Source organism: Phytophthora sojae (assembly GCF_000149755.1).
Source record: "Phytophthora sojae unplaced genomic scaffold PHYSOscaffold_3, whole genome shotgun sequence".
NCBI classification, from domain to species: domain Eukaryota; phylum Oomycota; class Peronosporomycetes; order Peronosporales; family Peronosporaceae; genus Phytophthora; species Phytophthora sojae.
In genome coordinates this window covers 10,663,538-10,682,727 of record NW_009258117.1, presented here as the reverse complement: position 1 = coordinate 10,682,727, position 19,190 = coordinate 10,663,538, and the positions used below count along the sequence as shown (strand labels likewise).

The following is a 19,190-nucleotide window of genomic DNA, read 5'->3' as shown; positions in this document are numbered from 1 at the left end:
AGGTACAAACCAAACTAGTTAAATAGTTAGGCGCCGTGCGTTTGCTTTTGGCGCGACGCGCTCTCACCAAGTGTCGAGCAAGTTGCAACGAGGTCAACCGCACTCGCTTAGCACGCCAACACGCCTGAACCTGTTGCTACCTTGGATCGTATTCCTACAACAGCACTTGACCCTGACTTGTTCAATGCCTATCTCCAACGGCCAGACTCCGGAGCACGCGTGTTCTCGCGGGACGAGCCCTCGCGGTCACCAGCGCGCGGCGGGCGGTACGAGCCTTCACGCTGCGAGCGGCCGAAGAAGCGGTCGTCAGCGTCACGGTCTCCGCCACGGCGGAAAGAGTCACGCTCGTCATCACGGTCGCCTCCACGGCGGAAGGGCTCGCGCTCACCATCACGGTCACCGCCGCGACGGAACGAGTCACGGTCGCCATCGCGACGGAACGAGTCGCGCTCGCCATCGCGGTCACCACGACGGAAGGAGTCGCGCTCGCCATCGCGGTCACCACGACGGAAGGAGTCGCCACCACGGTTACCCCAGCGAGAGGCTCCCTCCTCACGGTCGCCACCGAACCCGCGGCGCAGGCCACCCTCACGCTCTCCACGGTCACCGCCGAAGGCACGGCGTAGGCCGCCACCCTCGCGTCCATCGCGGTCGCCGAAGCTCTCGCGAGCCGCCGGTCCGCGACGCTCCCAGCGGCCTTCCGGGGCAGCCGTCGGCGCACGGCCGGACAGGCCGCCACGGTTGACGTGGGTCCACTCGCCATCATCTCTGTCGTCGCCGCGGCGCTCGTCGTCACGGCCACGGTACGAGTCGCGGAAGCCACCGGTCAGGCCACGAGCACCAGCGCTGCCGAAGCGGCCCTGGCTGCGCTGCTCGGTGCGCTTCTCCTCCTCCTCGCGCTCACGCTGAGCCCGCTCTTCACGCTCCTTCTCCTCGGCGATGCGGCGCTCCTCAGCCTCTTCCTCTTCCTGGCGACGGAGTTCCTCCTCCACCTCGAGCTGGCGCTGGCGCTCACGCTCGGCCTCCTCCTCGCGGCGGATACGCTCATTCTCCTCCTCTTCCTCACGCAGACGACGCTGCTCCTCCTCGTAACGCTCCTTGGCGTGAGCCACACGGGCGCTCAGACGCTCCAGCATAGCCTTCTTCTTCTGCTCCTCGGAAGCCTTCTTGTACTCCTCAATGCGACGAGCCTTGTGCGCCTCGATGAACTCAGCGCTCACCTTGATAGCAGGGGCAAGACGAGCCTTCTCCTTGAGACCGTGCTCGTGCTCCTCCTTGGCGCGCTTCAGCTTCGCAGCCGACTCCTCCTCGTAGCGCTTCAGAGCCTCGGCCTTAGCCTCCGCGGCCTGGCGCTGCAGAATAGGCTGCTCCTCCTCGCGCGTAGCACGCACAATGTAGTCCAGACGACGCGCGTTTTCACGCAGCTTCTGCTGAGCGAGCTCCTTAGCCTTCTTGGCCTTCTCCTTAGCCTCGTTGAGCACCTTATCCTTGTCGATGGTAGCGAGGTCCAGGTCACTCACGTCCGTGTGGCCCAACTTGTCCAGCATTTGACGGGTCTCCTTGAGCTTGATCTCGTCCTGAATCTTCTGCTTCTTCTCAGCCTCGCGACGGCGGGCTTCCTGGGCCAGACGCTCACGCTCGATCTCGGCACGACGCTGAGCGAACTCCTGGCGCTTCTTCTCCAGGGACTGCAGTTTCTCCTGCTGCAGCTTCTCGAGCTCCTCCTTCTTGCGCTCAATCACCTCGCGGCGATCCAGCATCTCCGAGCGCTGCTCCTGCATGCGGGCACGGGTAGCAGCAAACAGCTTTTTCTTCTGCTCCTCACGAGCGGACGCAGAGGACGCAGCAGTGGCGGGCACCTTGCTCATCGCACGAGAGAGACGCTCGCCCAGAAGAGTAAGCTGGGTGGCGTTAGCCTCGAGATCCACGGCATCCGTGAAGCGAATGCACTGCTCGACGTGGTCAATGCGGATCTTGGTACGCGTCTGAGTGGAGGACACAGCGTCAGCCGAGGACGTCTCAGCGTTGTTGCTGCCGTGCTGCGTGACATTGCGGCGGTACATGCTCGACAGGCTAGGAGCGCTGGCGTGAGCGACCGTGCTCAGGCTGCGGGAGCGAGCGATCAGCGTCTCAATCTCCTCGTAGGAAACGTCAAGGCCAACGAAGATCGAGCGCAGGTGAGCGATGGTCACGCTAGCGTACACGCGCGTGAGCTGGAAGAGCACGCGGCGCACCACAAGACGCTCTACGCCATCGACGTACGCCTTGGCAAGAGGCTCAGCACGAATCGTCGTCAGGTACGGCTGGAGCTGCTTCACGATCTGCAGCGGGTCCACCTCCTGCAGCTCAACGCGCTGGAAGATCTCGCTCGCGGCAGTCGAGGCCTTGGGCAGCAGGCCAGCAGCCTCGATGTCCTCAAGAAGGTTAGCACGGGTCGGCGTCGTGGCGAAGCCCAGCAGGGCGGCCATGCGCGAGTTCTTGTCGCGCGCAGCAGCGTTCAGCGAGCTGTCCGCGACCTGAGCAGCCGAGGAATCGTCGCCCAGGACGGACGAGGACGCTTCGAAGTCCAGTAGCGGGATGGACAGCGCAGCGAGCACCACACGCGTGGCCATCTCCTTCTGCTCCTCCTCCGACACCAGCACGGGCAGCTCCTGCAGCGCCTGGGCGCCAGCAAGTCCCTGGAGACCAGCCACGCGCAGCGAGTACCACTTGTACAGCGCGTAGGCGTGGAAGAGATGGTTCTTGGACACCTGGAAGATCTGTGCCAGCTTCTCGTAGTACGTGACAAGCAGCTCGACGCGCGGGGTCTGTTCCACCAGGTTCATGATGTTGTTGATGTCATCGATCGTGCGGAAGGCCTCCGAGAAGAGCTCGAGGTCGGTGGCGACCTGCAGCTGACGGTAGCGCACCTCCAGCAGACGCTCGACGCTCTCGAGCGTGAATCCGTCCCAGCTGCGCATCTGGCGCGTGGACTGCGTGGTGGGCGCGGCCGCGTGCTTCTGCAGCGCGCTCAGGTGGTTGCGCATGATCTCACACACGCGACGGAACTCGATCTTGCGCTGGTACTCGATGCAGAAGTCGAAGGCCTGCATGGCCGTGGCCTTGTACAGCGGCTCGAGCTTCGAGTTGCTCTTGAGGATGTCGAGTACCGTGCGGTACGTCTCCCACATGAAGCGCAGCCAGGGCACGACCACCTCGCGGTCCGTGCGGTCGCTCGAGCCCTCGAACGTCGTCGTGGACAGCATGACGTCCTCGGGCGTCTGCGCGGCGTCCAGGTCCACCTTGGCGGCGGCCAGCAGGTTGAGCTCGTTGCTCTCCTTCTTGGCGGCCGCAAGCTTGCGCTCCGCCTGCGTGACGAAGTGCTTGATGATGGTCTCGAGCGAGGCCGGGTTGTGCTGGATGCTGAGGTTGCGGTACTGGTGCAGGCCGTCCTTGGCCACGCGGCCCATCTGCAGCTCCAGACAAATGTCCAGGTACAGGATCATGAGCTCCTCGTGCGTGGGCTGCCACGTGCGGTTCTTCTTGGCGATCAGCGCATCGTGCAGGATCTCGAGCGCCGAGTGCTTGGTGCGCTTGAGCACGCCGGCGTCCACGTTGGGGATGGCCAGCAGCTCGCGGGCGCGCTTCAGCGCGTTCTCCGGCTTGTGGAAGAAGTGCGACATGCTACTGTCTGGTGTGTATAGGGAGCTGCAGGTAGAGCAGGGGGGGAGGGGGTTAGTACGCGGAGCTAGCGGCGGGGAGGGAGGGGGGGCGATCCACGACGTACTCGGAAGGTTGAGCGCGAGAGCTCTTTGCTGACTGAGAGGTCTGCAGCGTTGGCTGGCTGGCAAGATGCCAAAATAGGGGCTAGTATTGGGGTGTTTGTGTAGGTCTTAGGGTTTAGGGCCCCTTATAAGCCATGGGAAAATTGTGTTGGTAACTTACCAAACAAGGCAAGATGCCAAAATAGGGGCTAGTATTGGGGTGTTTGTGTAGGTCTTAGGGTTTAGGGCCCCTTATAAGCCATGGGAAAATTGTGTTGGTAACTTACCAACCAATGGTAAGTAGACGTGAGTAAGAGGGGCGTTGCTAACGTTAGATGGTGTGTCACGTTTGTTAGACAGGTTTGTGGAGCCTTTGGGCCTTCGGCAATAAATTGACGGACGCTACCAGGTGTAACATGAAAACAGTTTTGGTATGATTTATCACCCCGAGACCTGGGTGAAAGTGAACTTCGTTGTGGGTCCACGAATGTAGACCTGCCTCTCCATCCTACAATTGTCCTAGGTTTACTGAATGGAGAGCATCACCCGATGAAATTCGTCTTGTGCTCCCTGCTCTTCACTTCGGGCCACGCAACAACAGCGAATCGGCAATATTTCGTCTCTTTCGTCGGTCCCTCGTTGCCCATGTAGCCGTGCATGTTGCTGCTTCCGTATGGCTTCTTCCACATCTGAGCCAATGTTTCATTGCACGGATTGAGGAAATTAAACTTCGCGGTGCGACCGGAACCAAGAGCCCTTCCCTGCGTAGTGTACCACCTCGTCTTCTCCTCTCGGCTCTCTTCGTCCCAATCACCTATATTCCCGTATCTGCCGTAGAAAACCACCTCATGGTGGAGCTCAACGACGTGAAACTCCAACTTCTTCTCAGCAGGAACTGATGCATTCGCCTCCTCTAGCGCCTGAAACCTCGCGCGATCCACACCTTTCAACGCACCGGCACCTAAGCCCTCGATACTCTTTTGCGTGTACTCGTGCGACAACAGCAACGCAAAGCAGTCGTCTCCCGGCTTCATCGTTTCGATTGCGTCCGCTAACTCCCCGCTCATAGGTTTGTTTGGATTTCGTTCCAGGTGCCGCATCGTCGATGGCAAGCACACCGAGACACCAATGCGAGTCGATACCCCTTCGTCACCTTCTCCACAGCGTGCTCTGCGTCAGCATAATGAACCGCGTAGTGCGTCAGGTACGTGGCTGTGCCTTCCGCCGCACCGAAATCATGGCGGTACTTCACTTGGCCATCACGATACACGACCAGATCCCCTCCTTCGTGCAGACTCGGCGGCTGCACCACCAGCGTGGCGATCATGCCGTCCTCCTTCTCCGTGTCCTGGTGCTTGACGAAGTGGCCGCCCTCCCCGTACACCAGCAGCTTGTACAGCACGCACTGCAGCGGGATGCCCTTGTACCCGAGTCGGTAGGCGATGGCCACCGCCATCTTGTCGATGCCCGCTTGCCACGATGGGTTCTTGAACTGCACTTGGTCCGGTGCCAGTTGCCAGCTCTTGCGGACACTCTCGTCCAGCTTGGTGTCCATGTTGTGACCGAACGGAGACTTGTCACACTTATCGATGAGCTTCAAGGCCCGCTCCTCCCACAAAGGCACGGGCACGGGCCCCACGCCGTCGACAAAGAGGCCTGGAACGGGCGGCAGCAGGTCGGCTTGGCCCCCGAAGGAGAAGTCCCCTGAGTGCTCGCTTGCTTCGCCCAGGGTGTTGCTGATCTTGATGCAGGCGGTTCCCGTCGGAGCTGGAACGTCGTCCAGCTTGCCTTCGCCGGCGAACGGCCACTCCTTCTCGCCGAAGTCTTCCTCCAGATCCGGTTCTTGGTCGAACAGCTCTTTGCCGTCGTCGTTGTCGCCAGATTCCATGCTCGCCGTAGGAACAAATCGAGAAATGAGGCGTCCGGAGTACTTGCTCGCATTGAGAGTGATGTTGATAGACTGGGGCGAGCGACGATTGACCACACCTCTAACTCGAGTTGCTACCTATGGTACTGTGGTCAGCATCATGTTCCAGATGAAAGCCAAATCTTTCTTGCGGGCAAACGCGTCAAAGCTTCCGCGCGCGAATCAACAACACACTCACTGTCAAGCCGAGCTACACTCTCCTGCAGCGATCAGCTTCTGGGGACGAGTGCAGAGGCGGCAGATGCAGTCGACGAAGCACATGGGGCTATCTTCGTCACTACCGAGAATCGCAGACGTCACGTGCAAGATTCAATCTCGAAAATAGATGGGCCAAAGTAACCCGAGTTCTCAGCCCTGCTGCGCACGACATTGCTCAGATGCACCTGCCTCAAGCATTTTTCATTCCGACCACTGCCCGGCAATGCGTCCAGCTCCCGCGCCTCCCCAATGGCGCAAAATCGCTGCTGGCCGAATGTCCTCGCAGCCGTCCGCATCTGTGCGTCGACGACTGAAGTCCAAGGCTCCATACGCGAATCTGCTCCGTCGCTTGCTGGGCCCTAGACGCTTCTCCAGGTGGCTCTCGACCGCCGTTCAACGTTTTGCGATGGCGCTGACACTCGACGCCCAGAGCTCCATCTTGGCCGCGATGCAGACCCCCGTTGTAAGACTCACCGACGAGTTGTGCGGCCTTGTCCGGCTGCAAATGGACCATCCGGAGGTTCTGCCGCTGAGGCCACTTCCTCAGCATACTGGCATCGGGATTGGCACTCGGCACACCACTGCCCAGGATCAAGAAAACGCTGGGCTGGTTGATAAGACTGTCACGTGGATGCTTGCCCCGGTGTTCTTCTGCTGCATCGTCGCAGAGAAAGCCAAGCCACCTCAATCGTGGGAAGCCACCGAAGTCTTCAGCCGAGTCGTCGTGTCTTTCATGCTGAAGCTGTTTGTGCTAGCAACGGATCTGACTGGGGGGCACCACCAAAGGCAGAGCATGCAACGATTCAATGAAGACAAGCAACAAGTGTAACGTTCCACAACACATCTCGGTGGCTTGGAAGACAAGAGTCAACGATAAGTTATTAGGTGAGGGTGAGTAGTAGTAGAAGTTAACGCCTTGTAAGGCTCGATAACACAATCTCGACCACGAAATTAATCAAGAGCAGGAAGATTGGTTCATCTTTTTGTAATATGCAGGTGGCATTAGCTGCTGCATATAATATGGAGGGGAAAGATAATTTACGCAGAGCTACGCCATAGCAATGGGCCGGGGCGTTCCAATCAGTGGTCTCGCCAATCTTCCCAGTCTACGTTCAAACTTCGCAGCGGCACCAGTTCTTTTCGAATTCTGCGCAGAATGATCAATATGAAGAATACATGGTTAGTCACCTCAAAGTAATTGCGTTGTGTTCCCAGTCAACAAACAGCACGCACGGGTTCCAGACGAGCTCGTTCTCGTTGTCGGTTTTGGTGTCCTTCTCTTGTGGACGGTCCTTGAACTCCTTGGAAAGAGACTGCAACTCTGAGGCCGAGTTGGAGTTGATATCAGCCTCCAGGTTCATCGCGTGCATTGCGCTCTCAGCAATAGCTTCATGGTGCAGGCGGGCAATTTCCTCGTCCTTCTGACGCTGGAACTCTTCGCGCTGCTTGCGGCGCTGCATACTAACAATCCGCGCGCGTGACCACTACACTCACAGTCACAATGTTAGCGCTGTCCGTGCTATCAGCGGAATTTACGGTTAGCTTACCTCTTCAGGGAACTTGCTCATGTGATCCGTCAAATCCATGAGCCCCAAGTCGATCTCGTCGCATTGCTAGAATGATCAGGAAACAACACGAACAAAGTTACTAAAAAAGAAGTCCTTCGTAGCTACCTGCATATTCACCATACCTCCAGCTTCTGCTCGATCTTGGCTGCGGCCTCTTCCTGCAACGTTAACAAAAATACCATGGTCAATATCTTCTAAGCAGTTGGCGCCTATAAGCACACTCTATCCTACCTCATAGTCGATCATATTGGCGATCGCTTCGGTCAGTTGCGCCTTCAAGTCAGCCACATCGCGGATAAATTTCTGCCAGCACCAACAACACACAGTTACCAACCACTCTTCTACAGCACGGGGGCTTCCATCACTTACGTTGCGAACTTTGACCAGTCTCAAGCACTCCTCCGTGCGTTGTTTGATCTGCGACGATGCCGTGGCTCTGTCCGCCACCAGATCCGCCGCGGTCTGGTACCTCATGACGCTGTCTTGCAGCAAGACCTGGTGCCTCTCCCTGATCTGCTGGTCCAGGAACTTGACCGCCGTCTTGTGGTGGTCGATCTTCTTCAGCACGTCCAGCACGGGGTTCACCGAGTGCGAGTTGAGCTTCATGGGCAGCACGTGGTGCAGCTCCGCCGCGGCGTCCTGGTTGTCCGGCAGCTCTTCCATGTCCTCCTCGTCCGTCGACTTCTCGCCCTGTTTCGCGCCCGCGTCTCCATCCACAGCCTCCAGGAAGTGGGGCAGGTCCTCCCCCGTGCAGCGCCACAGCTTGAGCACCTGCGCGTCCGTGAAAATCTCCTTCTCGTGCCACAGCTCCAGGAGCTTCGTGACGTTCTGCCGGTCCATGGGCGAGTTGCACACGAGCGCCACCGCCTCCTCCAGGTGCTGCATGAACAGCTCCACGAACAGCGGCGTCTTGGCGGCCTCCGACCCGCCGAACAGCGTCTTCTGCAGCACGTGGTTGGCCACGTACAGGAACGCCACGCGCTCCGACTGGAAGTCGCTGGCCCGCAGCGCCTGGATCCAGCTCTCCACCATCTCCCGCGCCTTCGAGGCGTCGCCTGAGCGCTGCACACGCAGCATGCCGTCACTCACGGCTTCGACGCGCTCCTGCGTCTCGTCCAGCTCCCGCAAGTCGGCCAAGAACTCGTCCATTGCTGCTAAGCTTGTTGAGGTTGTATGGATTTTTGGCTGGTCAAAATACCCGAGATGAACTTTCGGAATTAGAGCGACAGAAGTCCACAAAAGTAGTGTACAGTATAATGTGAGCGAGACAAAAGATTCTGTATGGAGGGTTACGGTACTGCTTGTATTATCTCGGTGGTCTTGTTATTTTACCACTACAACTACAGCACGAATATGGCGGAGCTCTCCCACTTGGAGCTAGCGAAAGGATCATAGCGCGAATCTGCTCGTGCGACTGCAATCCAGACGATAAACGTCATAAAACACTCTCACTACTACCGGTATGCCACAGCGGCTTAAAACGCTACGGCGTGCTTGCCGAACGAGCCGCGCCCGTCACTCACCCGTTGTACCGGTGCAACGGGTATGGTGCCCGCAGGTCGCGGGTGGCCGCAATCCCGGCAGAAGGCCGCGGTGGAGTCTCCGAACGGCATCCGACACTTGACGCACGAAGTCATGGCAGTCGGAGCCAAGTCGCCATTGGGTGTGACTGTCGACCGCGAGTACGTGGAGCTTGCAGACGCTCGCGGCATCGCAAATGGAGACGGCTGTCCGACCGACGAGCCCGACATCGACACTCCCGACCGGGAGATCGACGATCGCGAGAAGCCTCGGAGCAGTGAGGACTTCTTCGAGTACAAGGATGTCGGCGTCGGCTTGGGCGTCGAGGCCGCTGACGGCTTGGAGTACAGCGTAGTGGGCGTAGGCGCCTGCCTCGATTTCGAGGCGGACTTCTTGCCGTAGAGCGCGGAAGGTGTCGGGGCTGCAGCCGTGTTCTTGGTCTTGCAGTATAGCATGCCGCGCTCGGCGGGACTCGGGGCGCCGCGGTTCGGATTACCGACGGCTGATGAGGCCGAGTAGAGCGATCCGGACGGCCGAGCGTAAGGTGACGGTTGTGCGTACGGAGGCGAACTCACACGACTGCTCTTATTGCCCATGGTGATATCTGTTCTTCCGTCGGTGTTCAGCTACTTTGGTCGCTTTTTGCAGACTGTGGTTGATCGCTGCACAAGTGTGAAGAACCACCTTGTTCATAATGCGACAGCATCGACGCCCCCACCCAGCCGGCTGGGACAGCTTTCGTATTGACCCCTGGGCACTGAAAACTTGCAGTTTGTATTGGAGCCACCTTCCCCTATGAGTTCGGCCATCAAATGTGGCCAGCTGGACGGTAGGTCTCACAAATTTTCGGGGATCCGCCGATCAGCGGCACCGCTGCAGGGTCTCCAACGCTAGGCTTTCCACAGTTTGATGTCAATTTTGCCTTGCTTTACCATGAAGGCGAAACATCCTAGCCGCGGCCGTCCTTGTTTTCTTTGTTAGCCCCGGCATCTGTTTTGTCTCCATCTTCGCTTTCCATCTTGGCGAAGAAACTTCGAGAAGGGCTGTCCACACTTAACTTTTCTGCGTCCATCCGCGAGGGACGCCGCTGAATGCCCCTTGTCTTGCAACCAGTCACCACCGTCGGAACATCGTGGAGAGGCGGCAACGAGTGCAAGTAGTCGCGGTTTTGGTGAATGATCCGAATCACCAGACGCCTAGCTAATGATTGAACTATCCTTGAGTCGGACACGAGAAAAATATCTGCAACGTTTTGAAGTGCTTGAGAAAGTCGCAGCTGGTCTAACGTCTAACGAGGACGGCCGGTCTGAAACAAAGTGCTTGTTGCATGAATGAATGAAGAATTTTCAAGTATTTGTTGCCATTGCCACATATGACTATCATGTCTTCGCGTGCGTGCAAGCAAATATCTCCTGACGTGCCTGGTACATGTACCTCGCCGTGAGGCTCTCACGCCGTGTGGAAGGCAAGACGAGGTATGATACCTCGTCTCAGATAGATACCTCACCAGGCGTTGAAATCCCCCCCCAAAAAAAAGTTGGCCCTCAATTGACACGTGACGGTACGATCAACTTCAACGTCCGTTTTTAGCGCCCCTTCAAGATCTATTCAGGGTCTCAACAGGCAGTCGCTGCAAGACAGGTGGGTCGGCGCATGGACCATTGCGTTGTTTCGACTGAAGATCTCTCGCTTGTCGGCGGCTCTCTGCCTGCACGCGGCGAGACTATGACTCGTTCAGCGACGAATGAAGACGGTGGGTATGTTGATCGCGCAGCTTCGGGGTCCGAAGATGCCGTGGTTGCAGAGGATTCTCAGCTAGACGACGCCCCGAAGGCCTTCCCAGACAGTGACGATGAAGGCGATGAGGGGGACGAGGGCGATGACGAAGAAGAAACCGAGCTGGAACATGCAGCTCGAGCTGGTATTCGACTGCTGGAGGAGAACGCGCAGCTGCAGGAGGAGCTTCGTCACCTGCAGGAGCAATGCGCACGAGTCGAGAGCGAGAAGGAGGAGCTGTTGAGACTTGTGGCCGAGAAGGACGAGCAGGAGGCTCAACTGTCCGAGCACCTGCGTGAAAGTATCAAGGAGAACCAAAGCATCATATCAGAACTGAGCAAGGCCAAGGAGCAGATAGACGATTTGAAGGACCAGCTTGAAGCCCAATCCCAATCCCAAGCTCAGAGCAATCGGCACTCCCCTGGTAAACGACGCAGCAAACGCTCGTCTCCACGTCTTAAGCTGCAGCTCCAACTCGATCCTTCAATGGGGTCGCCCCCTCAGGCTACAGCGGCTGAGGACCCTCCGTCGTCTGAAGAGCCCTCACCGGCGCACAGTGGTGGCAGTCCGGAGAAGCACGAGTTCATGCCAGTTGTAAGACGAAATTCCATGCCCCCGGTACTTGAAGGCTCCGGCGATGTGGAAGCCAAATTTGAGGAGGCTCACCGCCGCAACAGTGTTCTAGGCAGAGAACTCGCAAGTGCACAGAAGCAGATCGGGGAGCTCAAGCCACTCCAGCTTCAACTACGGGAGGCCGAGCTGGAAGTGCAGCTGCTCCGTGTTAAGGTTGAAGACCAGGCACGCGACCTCGCACTATCGGCCGAGGAGCGTGAAGAGGAGCGGGAGCTGATCGAGAGCCTGCGTCATACAATTGAGATCTACCAGACCCTCGACGACCCATGCGCCACGAAGCTTGACGAGATGCGGACGGCGAGTGCTCGAGATGACGATATACCCGTTTCCCCACGGAGCTCACCTCGTCGAGGAGAACGCGGTCGGAGACGCGTAGATAATGTTGGTACTGCTGTAGCACCATCGTCGCAGTTGCTGCCAGCTGAATTTTCTTACCCCACGGTAGATGATCGCTTCAGCCTCCGAGACGAAAACGATCGACTGCTCGCTGAGCTGGATCATCTGGGCCAACAAGTGCTGAATCTGAAGCTGCTGGAAGGGATTTCCAGGACAGTTCGGTCGCCAAAGAAGCAACCGCAGGGCGGTGCGACGAGCTTTGCCAACTTTACCATGCCACCATCACCAAACCAAACCGATTCAGCAGCAGGAGCGGTGGGTCCAGTGGGCTATGGAACAAGCTCGCGGATGCGCTTCCTGGAGCAGCAAGCGTCCGTCCTCCAGGATTTACTTCGCCGGTTTCGCGTGCAGTGGAAGTACGAATGTGCCACACGACGCGCCGCCGAAAGTGACAAGGCCGATCTACTGCAACGAATGGAAAAAATGCAAGAGCTGCTGAGGCGACAGTGCCCTTCATGCGAAAAGGAGCGTGAGGAGCTGCTGTCTGAAGGTGACGACACCTCGTGGGAAAACTCAGCGGCAGTGTACGAAACCCTGTTGGATCATACTGCACAGTGCCAAACCAAAGAGGAACAAGCTGAGGCTGAACACATTTGCTTCTCCATCTTGCGTCGCCTAGTAGACAGCTGGACTACTGACAAGGCGAAGCGAATGCGCCTGCACGACTGGCTCACAAACGCCATCCGTGGAACAGGCAAGCGCCGGCCACTTTACCTGTACGAGCTCTCAGGAGAGATAGCATCAGGCTTTCAGGTGTTGCTCGTGCCGATTCTACGAGAAAAGTTCGGGGTACAAGTGCAGGTGGAGAAGCGACTGCGGAATGTGATCGTGACGGATCTGAAGATGGAAGTCACAGGGGCCGACGCAGCCAAGGCCAAAGCGTGTTTGCAACGCATCAGTCGCTCACTTCTGTGGTTAATCGACGTGGAATCCGCTCTCATCGAAGACCAGGAATGGGTAGGCGAGTTTGCACGCAGGAAAGCTGCCAAAATGTGTGCTAACATTTAGTCGGCGGAGGTTACCACCAGCAATATGAAGCCTTGTACATCAGAAAATTTACCTTGTCCCGATACTTTGGCCCTCTTCAAGCGGTGAACAGCTTCCGTAGCCACCTGTGCCCTCAATTCATCAGACGACATTCGCAAACAAATGCTGGTCCTCCGGCGAGTGAATTTCGGGCGAGATTAAGGCGGTTTCCTCGCTGTAGTCACCGACCAGCATCCGATAGTCTGCACGCAGAGGCACTCGCTCGTTCATGGCAGGCTGGCGATAAACGTTATCCAGGAAGAAGAACTTGGGTGCCGTTGGGTCTCGGAGACCTCGTGCGGTATCCAGGCGAACACATTCCGTCAGCGGCAGATACTTGGCCACCGGTGGGTAGAGTGTAAGCACGTTGTAGTTGAACAGTAACACGATGGCGATGAGCACAATGATAAAAATCGGCTGTACCGTTGCCTTCTTGAGAGACAGTATTCCGATGAGTGTCAGCTGACCCACAATGAGCGCGATGATACAAAACTTGAACACGCGCGGCCAGTAAGCTCCAAGCCCATAATACATCGGCTTGTACACGCAGAGAACTTGTCGGCGGTACACAATTTCAGCCATGAGGAAGAAGAACCAAGTGAAGTAGCAAACCAAAGGCGCGATGGGTGCGAATGTCAGCGTAACGAGTAGAACGAGGAAACAGTCTGCAAGGTTGTTGGTCGGGTCGAAGGGGTCTGTCTGCGCGATATCCCGTAATCCAAGCCATGGCGAGTAGCGCTCGCGTCGCGTGTGCTTCGGTGCTAGAAGTGCAAAGAACGCCGAGAGGACCAACGGAACCACACGGAGCAGCTCCAACACCAGCCCAAGACCCGTCTGCACGATCACGTACGAGATAAAGAACGTTGACTGTTGAGGCATGCTGCGGCCAAGCATCGACACGAGCTTCTTTGGCTGGTCCAGAATCTCCTTGAGACTGTCCAAGATGGTGCCGACAATCACAGTAACGAAAAATATCTGGACAAGCTGGAAGTACGCCAGCTTCGTAAACAATGCGGCTCGAACCTCTGTATTGGACGGGTGCCCTTCTCGCCTCGATAGAAAATTGAACACAATTGGAGCCAATGCACTCAATGCCACAAGGGCCAACGGTGCAATTTGCTTGAAAATGTCTTGGAGAATTGGGTACTCGTCGAATGCTTTGTTCAGGAAAGGCAAAGCACGTCGAAGAGACTCGACAGTAGCCAGCGAGGCTACAAACGCAGTCGGAATCGTCCAGAAAAGCACAATAGTGGCCGAAATCAGCGAGGACACGAGCATTCCCAAGGCCCGAGTTCGATAACGAAGTCCAATGTTGTCCCAATTGATATCATCCGCATGTGGCGCGGGGGCAACAGCCATGCAGGCAGGATCCTTGGACTGTAGCGTCTGCTGCGCCACTTGTGCCGACATCAGCGACGAGAACGAAATAAAAGCAGCCCGCCGCATCACCCGAATAGGACGCTGCTTGCGGATCTGCTCACGCTCATCCTGGCTCATTTCTCGTTCGTGACGCCGCGCTTTCTTCTCGTCAATATTATCCTCGTCATCTCCACCGAAACTGCTGCTCATGTGTTCCATCCTTTCTCGGCGATTTAATAGCGGAGTCTTCTTAGGATCCCCATCAGTCTTTGGCTTCTTCAGAACCTGCCTCCAGCGTCCTTCAGTCTCCGGCAACTGTAGCTCGTCCCCATCATCAATACTCCCCATTTCTCTTTCGTGCTCCTCCACTTGGACCGCAAGTTGCGCCTGTGCGTCGTCAATACTTTGAATCTCCCTCGCCACTTCTTCATTCAGCTGCGCCAGTCGCTCTTGATAGTGATCAATGCTGTCGACCAACTCTCCTCGACTACCAGATTTACACATCAACATCCCGAGCCACGACCTTCCCTCACGGTGTCGCGGTCTTTTACGCGAGCGCTCACACTTTGCCAACGCATGTTCCAGAGCCCCACGAGCTTGCTCTCGTTGACACACCAGCGTCTCCAGCGTGGCGCATTCCAGTGCCACATACACATGTCGGATCGACGACGGGAATATCTTCCCCATGTATTTCTCCAAAGTTTGTCGGGTCCTTAAATGCAGGGGTAAATCATTCACTAGCACCGAGTACTGCGGCGCCTCCATTTTACCCAGCACTTGGTGGCGGCAGCGCACGTACAATTTGTACTCGGTGACCAGCAGCCGCATCGCGTACGTCGCCATGACGAACGCGACGACAGTCGGAGCCCACAGCCGGTCACTGCGTTCGGGTAAATTGCTCATGGAAATTCGCGTCAACGGGTCGATTGACATCCGGTGGGTCAGTGCGGGCCCCGCCGTCGCATACAAAGGGAAGAGCACTGCCGAGCACCCCACCGCCAAAAGTGCCAACTTGTGTCCAAGTCTCAAGAACCGAAGATACGTCAGCGTCTCCAGTCCGCATCTCTCCAGGATTTCATCGTCCGACACTCGGAAACCCGCTGGAATCCAGCGGAAGAGCCCATCTCGACGAGAGTTCAAGGCGGAAGTGTTGAAAATGTCCTCTTCTTCACGACGACTGTCGTAGACGCGACGGAAACGTCGACGAAGACACTCGAAGAGCAGAAACCCAGCCACCAGTATCGGCAAGTAGATGGACACACTCGTCTTGATGGTGCCGCTCGGGTTGGCGTTCGCAGCAGCCGCATCTTGCTGCGTGGTGCCCATGCTGGCTGAACCGAAAGCTTACGAGGATGAAGAAGGAAGGAAGAAAAGATTCTTTGATTGGGACGAGGCGGTATCTGCAAATGTTTTCACTATTCATTTGCTCAATATATGGTACGAATAGTTATGAGGATCAGAGTACTTTTGAAATAGTTTGCCAAAATCGTCAACTCAGGAGGTCGGATCTACATGCATAGTGACTCGCATCTCGCGCCTTCCTCGGAATCTATACGACCTCTACCGGTAAGTTACATTTTGTGATACATGTACATTGAGAAGATTCGTCACGGTGGTGAACTCAATGCAGCATGTATGGCACATGGAACTTAGCCTAACTCAATCAACGTTACGAGGTGCGACTCGCATCGTGGGAGCCAGCACTGCTGGCCCAGCAGCCAGCCATGGTTGAAGGCATGGTCGCAGCGAAGCGTTTCTACAGTATGCACTGCTCTCGCTCTACGGCCCAGGGCCCAAAAATTTGGGGTGTACACGTACACTGGACCATTGGCGACTGTAGAGAAGACGAGTCGTTGTGTACATGTATGTACACTGTTCTGTACAATTGTGAAGTGCATGCAGTGCATGTTTCGTCGCTGCACTGCCTGCAGAGCCCCGTGGCGGCTCCACAGGATGCTGATAATCTGTCCGGTTTGGCCTATCGTCATGTGTCGACGAAGGCGCGTGCCTTCGACGAACCATGGTTATTTAAGCTACATGAGTAGATTGGAAAGCAAAGAGGGCTGTTCAGTACCACAGTGGGTACTTATAAGTATGCACATGTAGTAAACACAGGGCAATGGAAGTCAGCTTAACTGACGGTGTCAATTAAGCTGACTTCCATTTGACGCACGGCGTGATTCTTCGTATACACCACCATCCTTTGAATTATTTTCTAGACCCGCCACGTTTAATAGTAAGATATGCACACCCAAGAAACTTAAGGACAGCACTTTTGCCCGCTAACTGCGCTCGTGGCGAGGCAAGGCTGGACACCAGGACTCTGCAACGAAAAAAAAATGTACTAATATACTGCAACTTTTAACGAACCCTGCCAAATCTTTAGTCAGTGTTTTTCAAATCTTGAGGCCGAGATTCCTGGATGGAGCTCAGCGGTTTTGCGAGCATCTCCTTGGGTACGTATTTGCGGTGGCGTTGGATGCATTGCGTCTGGTGTAGCAAATTTCTCTCCACTTCATGAAATCTCGTGTCTACAGTTCCAGCATGCTGTACAGGTGTGCATACCTGTGTAAGAGGGCACACACCGTTTAGTTTTAGGTTTTCTTCATTTTTGCGAAGCACGTTTGCGGTATCCAAGTGTACCAGCTGCACCGGAGGAATTCTGAGCCTCACCACGAGAGACGGAGCTGGGCGCGTGCCTCGGGCCAATCGCTCCCAGAAGTGCACGCGCCCGCCAAAATACAGTTTAATAACGCAGGGAGCGGACAGCAAAACCAGTCCAGTCTGCACGACCACGTGATCGTTTTAACCGAAGTTGCCGGTGGTCCAGGCTTGACCCTCAGAGGCTGAGGAGAGCTGCTCGAACTCCATCGGCCAAGCTCCTTTGTTTCCTCGCCGTCGAAGTGCTGGCAACCGCATCCTATAATCATTACCGCTCGACTAGCCTAACGCTGCGTGCTTTTTTTGATGACTGTGTAATGTTGGACAAATCTCAGCGGCCGCTGCAAAACCGGATAACTTTGATTCAGTGCAACTTGTACTAGGGTGTACAGTACATGTATCCCTTCGTCTGTCACAGTTTTAGCAGCAGTTCCCTCTCTGTGGTGATTAGAGGGTTAATCTCTGCGGGTCCGAATGTTGTGTAGCCTGCACTGCAAGACCATCGCGCGTACGCAAGATCACCATCTCGACCTGGCTCTTGGTTGTCCGTTCAACGGGCTTCGTTGCAGTCGAGCAGGGCCAGTCAATCACCACGTCCGTGAGGTTGGCCTCGATCTGTAGACGCCACCGAGCTCACTTCTGAAATCTCCGAGTGCCATGCAGGCTCCTGAGCAGCTCAAGCAGAACTCCTACGTGGAGGCCAAGTCCCCCAACGTCGAGAACGGTGTCTCCGCCCTCGGCCAGCACGAGAATGGCGCTCTGCGTGAGACCCGCGGCTCTGTCTCCGTGTACTCGTGGGAGAACTTCGGTATGGTGGCGCTCTCGGCTGGTGTCGGCATCGTGAACAGCAGCATCAGTGGCGTCGTCTACGCGGCGTTCAACAACTACCTGCACATGTCGGCGACGCTCGTCGCGACGGCTGTGGCTCTCATCCAGTTCCCCCGCAGTCTCCGTGTCTTCACGGGCATGTTGACGGACACCGTCCCGATCTTCGGTTACCGTCGTCGTCCGTACATGGTGATCGGCTGGGGTATGACGTTTATTTCGTGCTTCCTCATGGCGGTGCTGCCCCTCGGTGACCCGTACTACAGCGACCCGTCCATCGCCGACCTGGACACTAGCGAGCTGACGGCTGAGCAGCTCGCGACCATCGACACGGACGCCCCGAACCGCGGCGTCAAGATGATTATTCTCATGATGTTCGCCAACTTCGGCACGGTGCTCGCCTACAGTGGCTTCAACGGCACCATGATCGAGATCTCGCAGCAGGAGCCCGCCCACATTCGTGGTACGGCCATGGGTGACTGTGATGTCGTCTTCTACTGGTTCTCGATCATTGCGGCGTTCTTCACGGGCCTGGGCCTCAACAGCGAGGACTACGGTGGCACCTTCACGTGGTCGGTCGGATTCAACGCTATCATGGGCGTCTGCGCCGGCATGTCGCTCATCGTCCTGCCGTTCTGCTGGTTCTGCATCAAGGAAGAGCGCGTCACCTCTGGTCCGTCCAAGTCCGTCTTCACGTTCGTGTACGAGCTCGTCCAGCGCAAGTCCATCTACCAGTACATCGCCTTCCGCTTCTTCTACAATGTGTTCGCTATGATCTCCGTGACCTCGTCCAGCGCCATCCAGAGCACGTGGGCGGGTGTTGAGCCCATCAACAACGGTATCGCCACGATGCTCGCTGCCTTCCTGACCATGCTCGGAACGTACCTCATCAAGAAGAACGGTCTCGCCTGGAACTGGCGCTACATCATCATCTTCGCGCAGATTCTCGTCGTGTGCCTCGACATTATCCCGACCATGTTCACGATCTGGGATGTGGTCCGCAGCCAGTGGTTCTGGCTCGGCGTCCCTCTTCTCGAGAAGATCCCGTACGCTGCCACCGACTTCGTCGGCGCGCTCTTCATGCTCGAGGTCGACAGCGAGGACTTCGAGGCCACTCTGTTCGGCCTGGCCGTGACGTCTCAGCGCGTTGGCATTCCGTTCGGAACGGTCATCACCAAGACCATCGACGGCTACTTCGACATCGAGCGCGAGTACATCCAGCAGGACGACCACCACGTGCGCTCGCAGGTCACGTACGCGTACATCATCGCCTACGCCATCAACTTGGCCGCGATCGCGTTCGTCGTGCTGCTCCCACGCCAGAAGGACGAGCTCCACCAGATGCAGCGCGATGGCTCCAAGAACAAGGTCGCCGGTATCGTGACCATTTGCGTCCTCATCTTCGCCCTGGCCTGGTCGCTCATGACCAACATCCTGAGTCTCTTCGACTCGACGAGCTGCCTGCGCATTGCTGGCGGCAGCGGATGCTAAGCGTACATGTAAGGCGGGTTTCTGTGGTGATCACGCATTGAAGTGATCGACTCGTTAGATATCGTG

The 19,190-nt window shown here is 56.8% G+C and overlaps 8 protein-coding genes across 8 annotated transcripts; 3 read left to right on the top strand and 5 right to left on the bottom strand.

Annotated features, from left to right (window-relative positions):
• On the bottom strand, window positions 1-3,678 carry PHYSODRAFT_543206 (hypothetical protein). Its single transcript, XM_009527175.1, has one exon. It carries the CDS (start codon window positions 3,660-3,662, stop codon window positions 189-191), a length of 3,474 nt encoding a protein of 1,157 aa, XP_009525470.1. The 5' UTR covers window positions 3,663-3,678; the 3' UTR covers window positions 1-188.
• Window positions 3,679-4,285: 607 nt separating this feature from the next.
• PHYSODRAFT_330492 (hypothetical protein) lies at window positions 4,286-4,777 on the bottom strand (the record flags this gene model as incomplete). Its single annotated transcript, XM_009527174.1, has 1 exon — window positions 4,286-4,777. The coding sequence occupies one exon, from the start codon at window positions 4,775-4,777 to the stop codon at window positions 4,286-4,288; it is 492 nt and encodes a 163-aa protein (XP_009525469.1).
• A 29-nt stretch (window positions 4,778-4,806) lies between these two features.
• On the bottom strand, window positions 4,807-5,631 carry PHYSODRAFT_252204 (hypothetical protein; the record flags this gene model as incomplete). Its single annotated transcript, XM_009527173.1, has 1 exon — window positions 4,807-5,631. The coding sequence occupies one exon, from the start codon at window positions 5,629-5,631 to the stop codon at window positions 4,807-4,809; it is 825 nt and encodes a 274-aa protein (XP_009525468.1).
• A 460-nt stretch (window positions 5,632-6,091) lies between these two features.
• PHYSODRAFT_330490 (hypothetical protein) lies at window positions 6,092-6,697 on the top strand (the record flags this gene model as incomplete). Its single annotated transcript, XM_009527172.1, has 1 exon — window positions 6,092-6,697. The coding sequence occupies one exon, from the start codon at window positions 6,092-6,094 to the stop codon at window positions 6,695-6,697; it is 606 nt and encodes a 201-aa protein (XP_009525467.1).
• A 355-nt stretch (window positions 6,698-7,052) lies between these two features.
• On the bottom strand, window positions 7,053-8,585 carry PHYSODRAFT_497466 (hypothetical protein; the record flags this gene model as incomplete). The annotated part of the gene is made up of 4 exons (XM_009527171.1): window positions 7,053-7,352; window positions 7,416-7,481; window positions 7,559-7,594; window positions 7,806-8,585. The coding sequence occupies 4 exons, from the start codon at window positions 8,583-8,585 to the stop codon at window positions 7,053-7,055; spliced, it is 1,182 nt and encodes a 393-aa protein (XP_009525466.1).
• A 2,097-nt stretch (window positions 8,586-10,682) lies between these two features.
• Window positions 10,683-12,770, top strand: PHYSODRAFT_495255 (hypothetical protein; the record flags this gene model as incomplete). Its single annotated transcript, XM_009527170.1, has 2 exons — window positions 10,683-12,252; window positions 12,724-12,770. The coding sequence occupies 2 exons, from the start codon at window positions 10,683-10,685 to the stop codon at window positions 12,768-12,770; spliced, it is 1,617 nt and encodes a 538-aa protein (XP_009525465.1).
• A 120-nt stretch (window positions 12,771-12,890) lies between these two features.
• On the bottom strand, window positions 12,891-15,473 carry PHYSODRAFT_496772 (hypothetical protein; the record flags this gene model as incomplete). The annotated part of the gene is made up of 2 exons (XM_009527169.1): window positions 12,891-15,045; window positions 15,115-15,473. 2 exons carry the CDS (start codon window positions 15,471-15,473, stop codon window positions 12,891-12,893), a joined length of 2,514 nt encoding a protein of 837 aa, XP_009525464.1.
• Window positions 15,474-17,465: 1,992 nt separating this feature from the next.
• PHYSODRAFT_493595 (hypothetical protein) lies at window positions 17,466-19,124 on the top strand (the record flags this gene model as incomplete). Its single annotated transcript, XM_009527168.1, has 1 exon — window positions 17,466-19,124. The coding sequence occupies one exon, from the start codon at window positions 17,466-17,468 to the stop codon at window positions 19,122-19,124; it is 1,659 nt and encodes a 552-aa protein (XP_009525463.1).
• Between the last annotated feature and the right edge of the window lie 66 nt (window positions 19,125-19,190).

Bases quoted from the DNA above. Each gene is read 5' to 3' on its own strand.
- PHYSODRAFT_543206 (XM_009527175.1), bottom strand. From the start codon at position 3,662: ATGTCGCACTTCTTCCACAAGCCGGAGAACGCGCTGAAGCGCGCCCGC.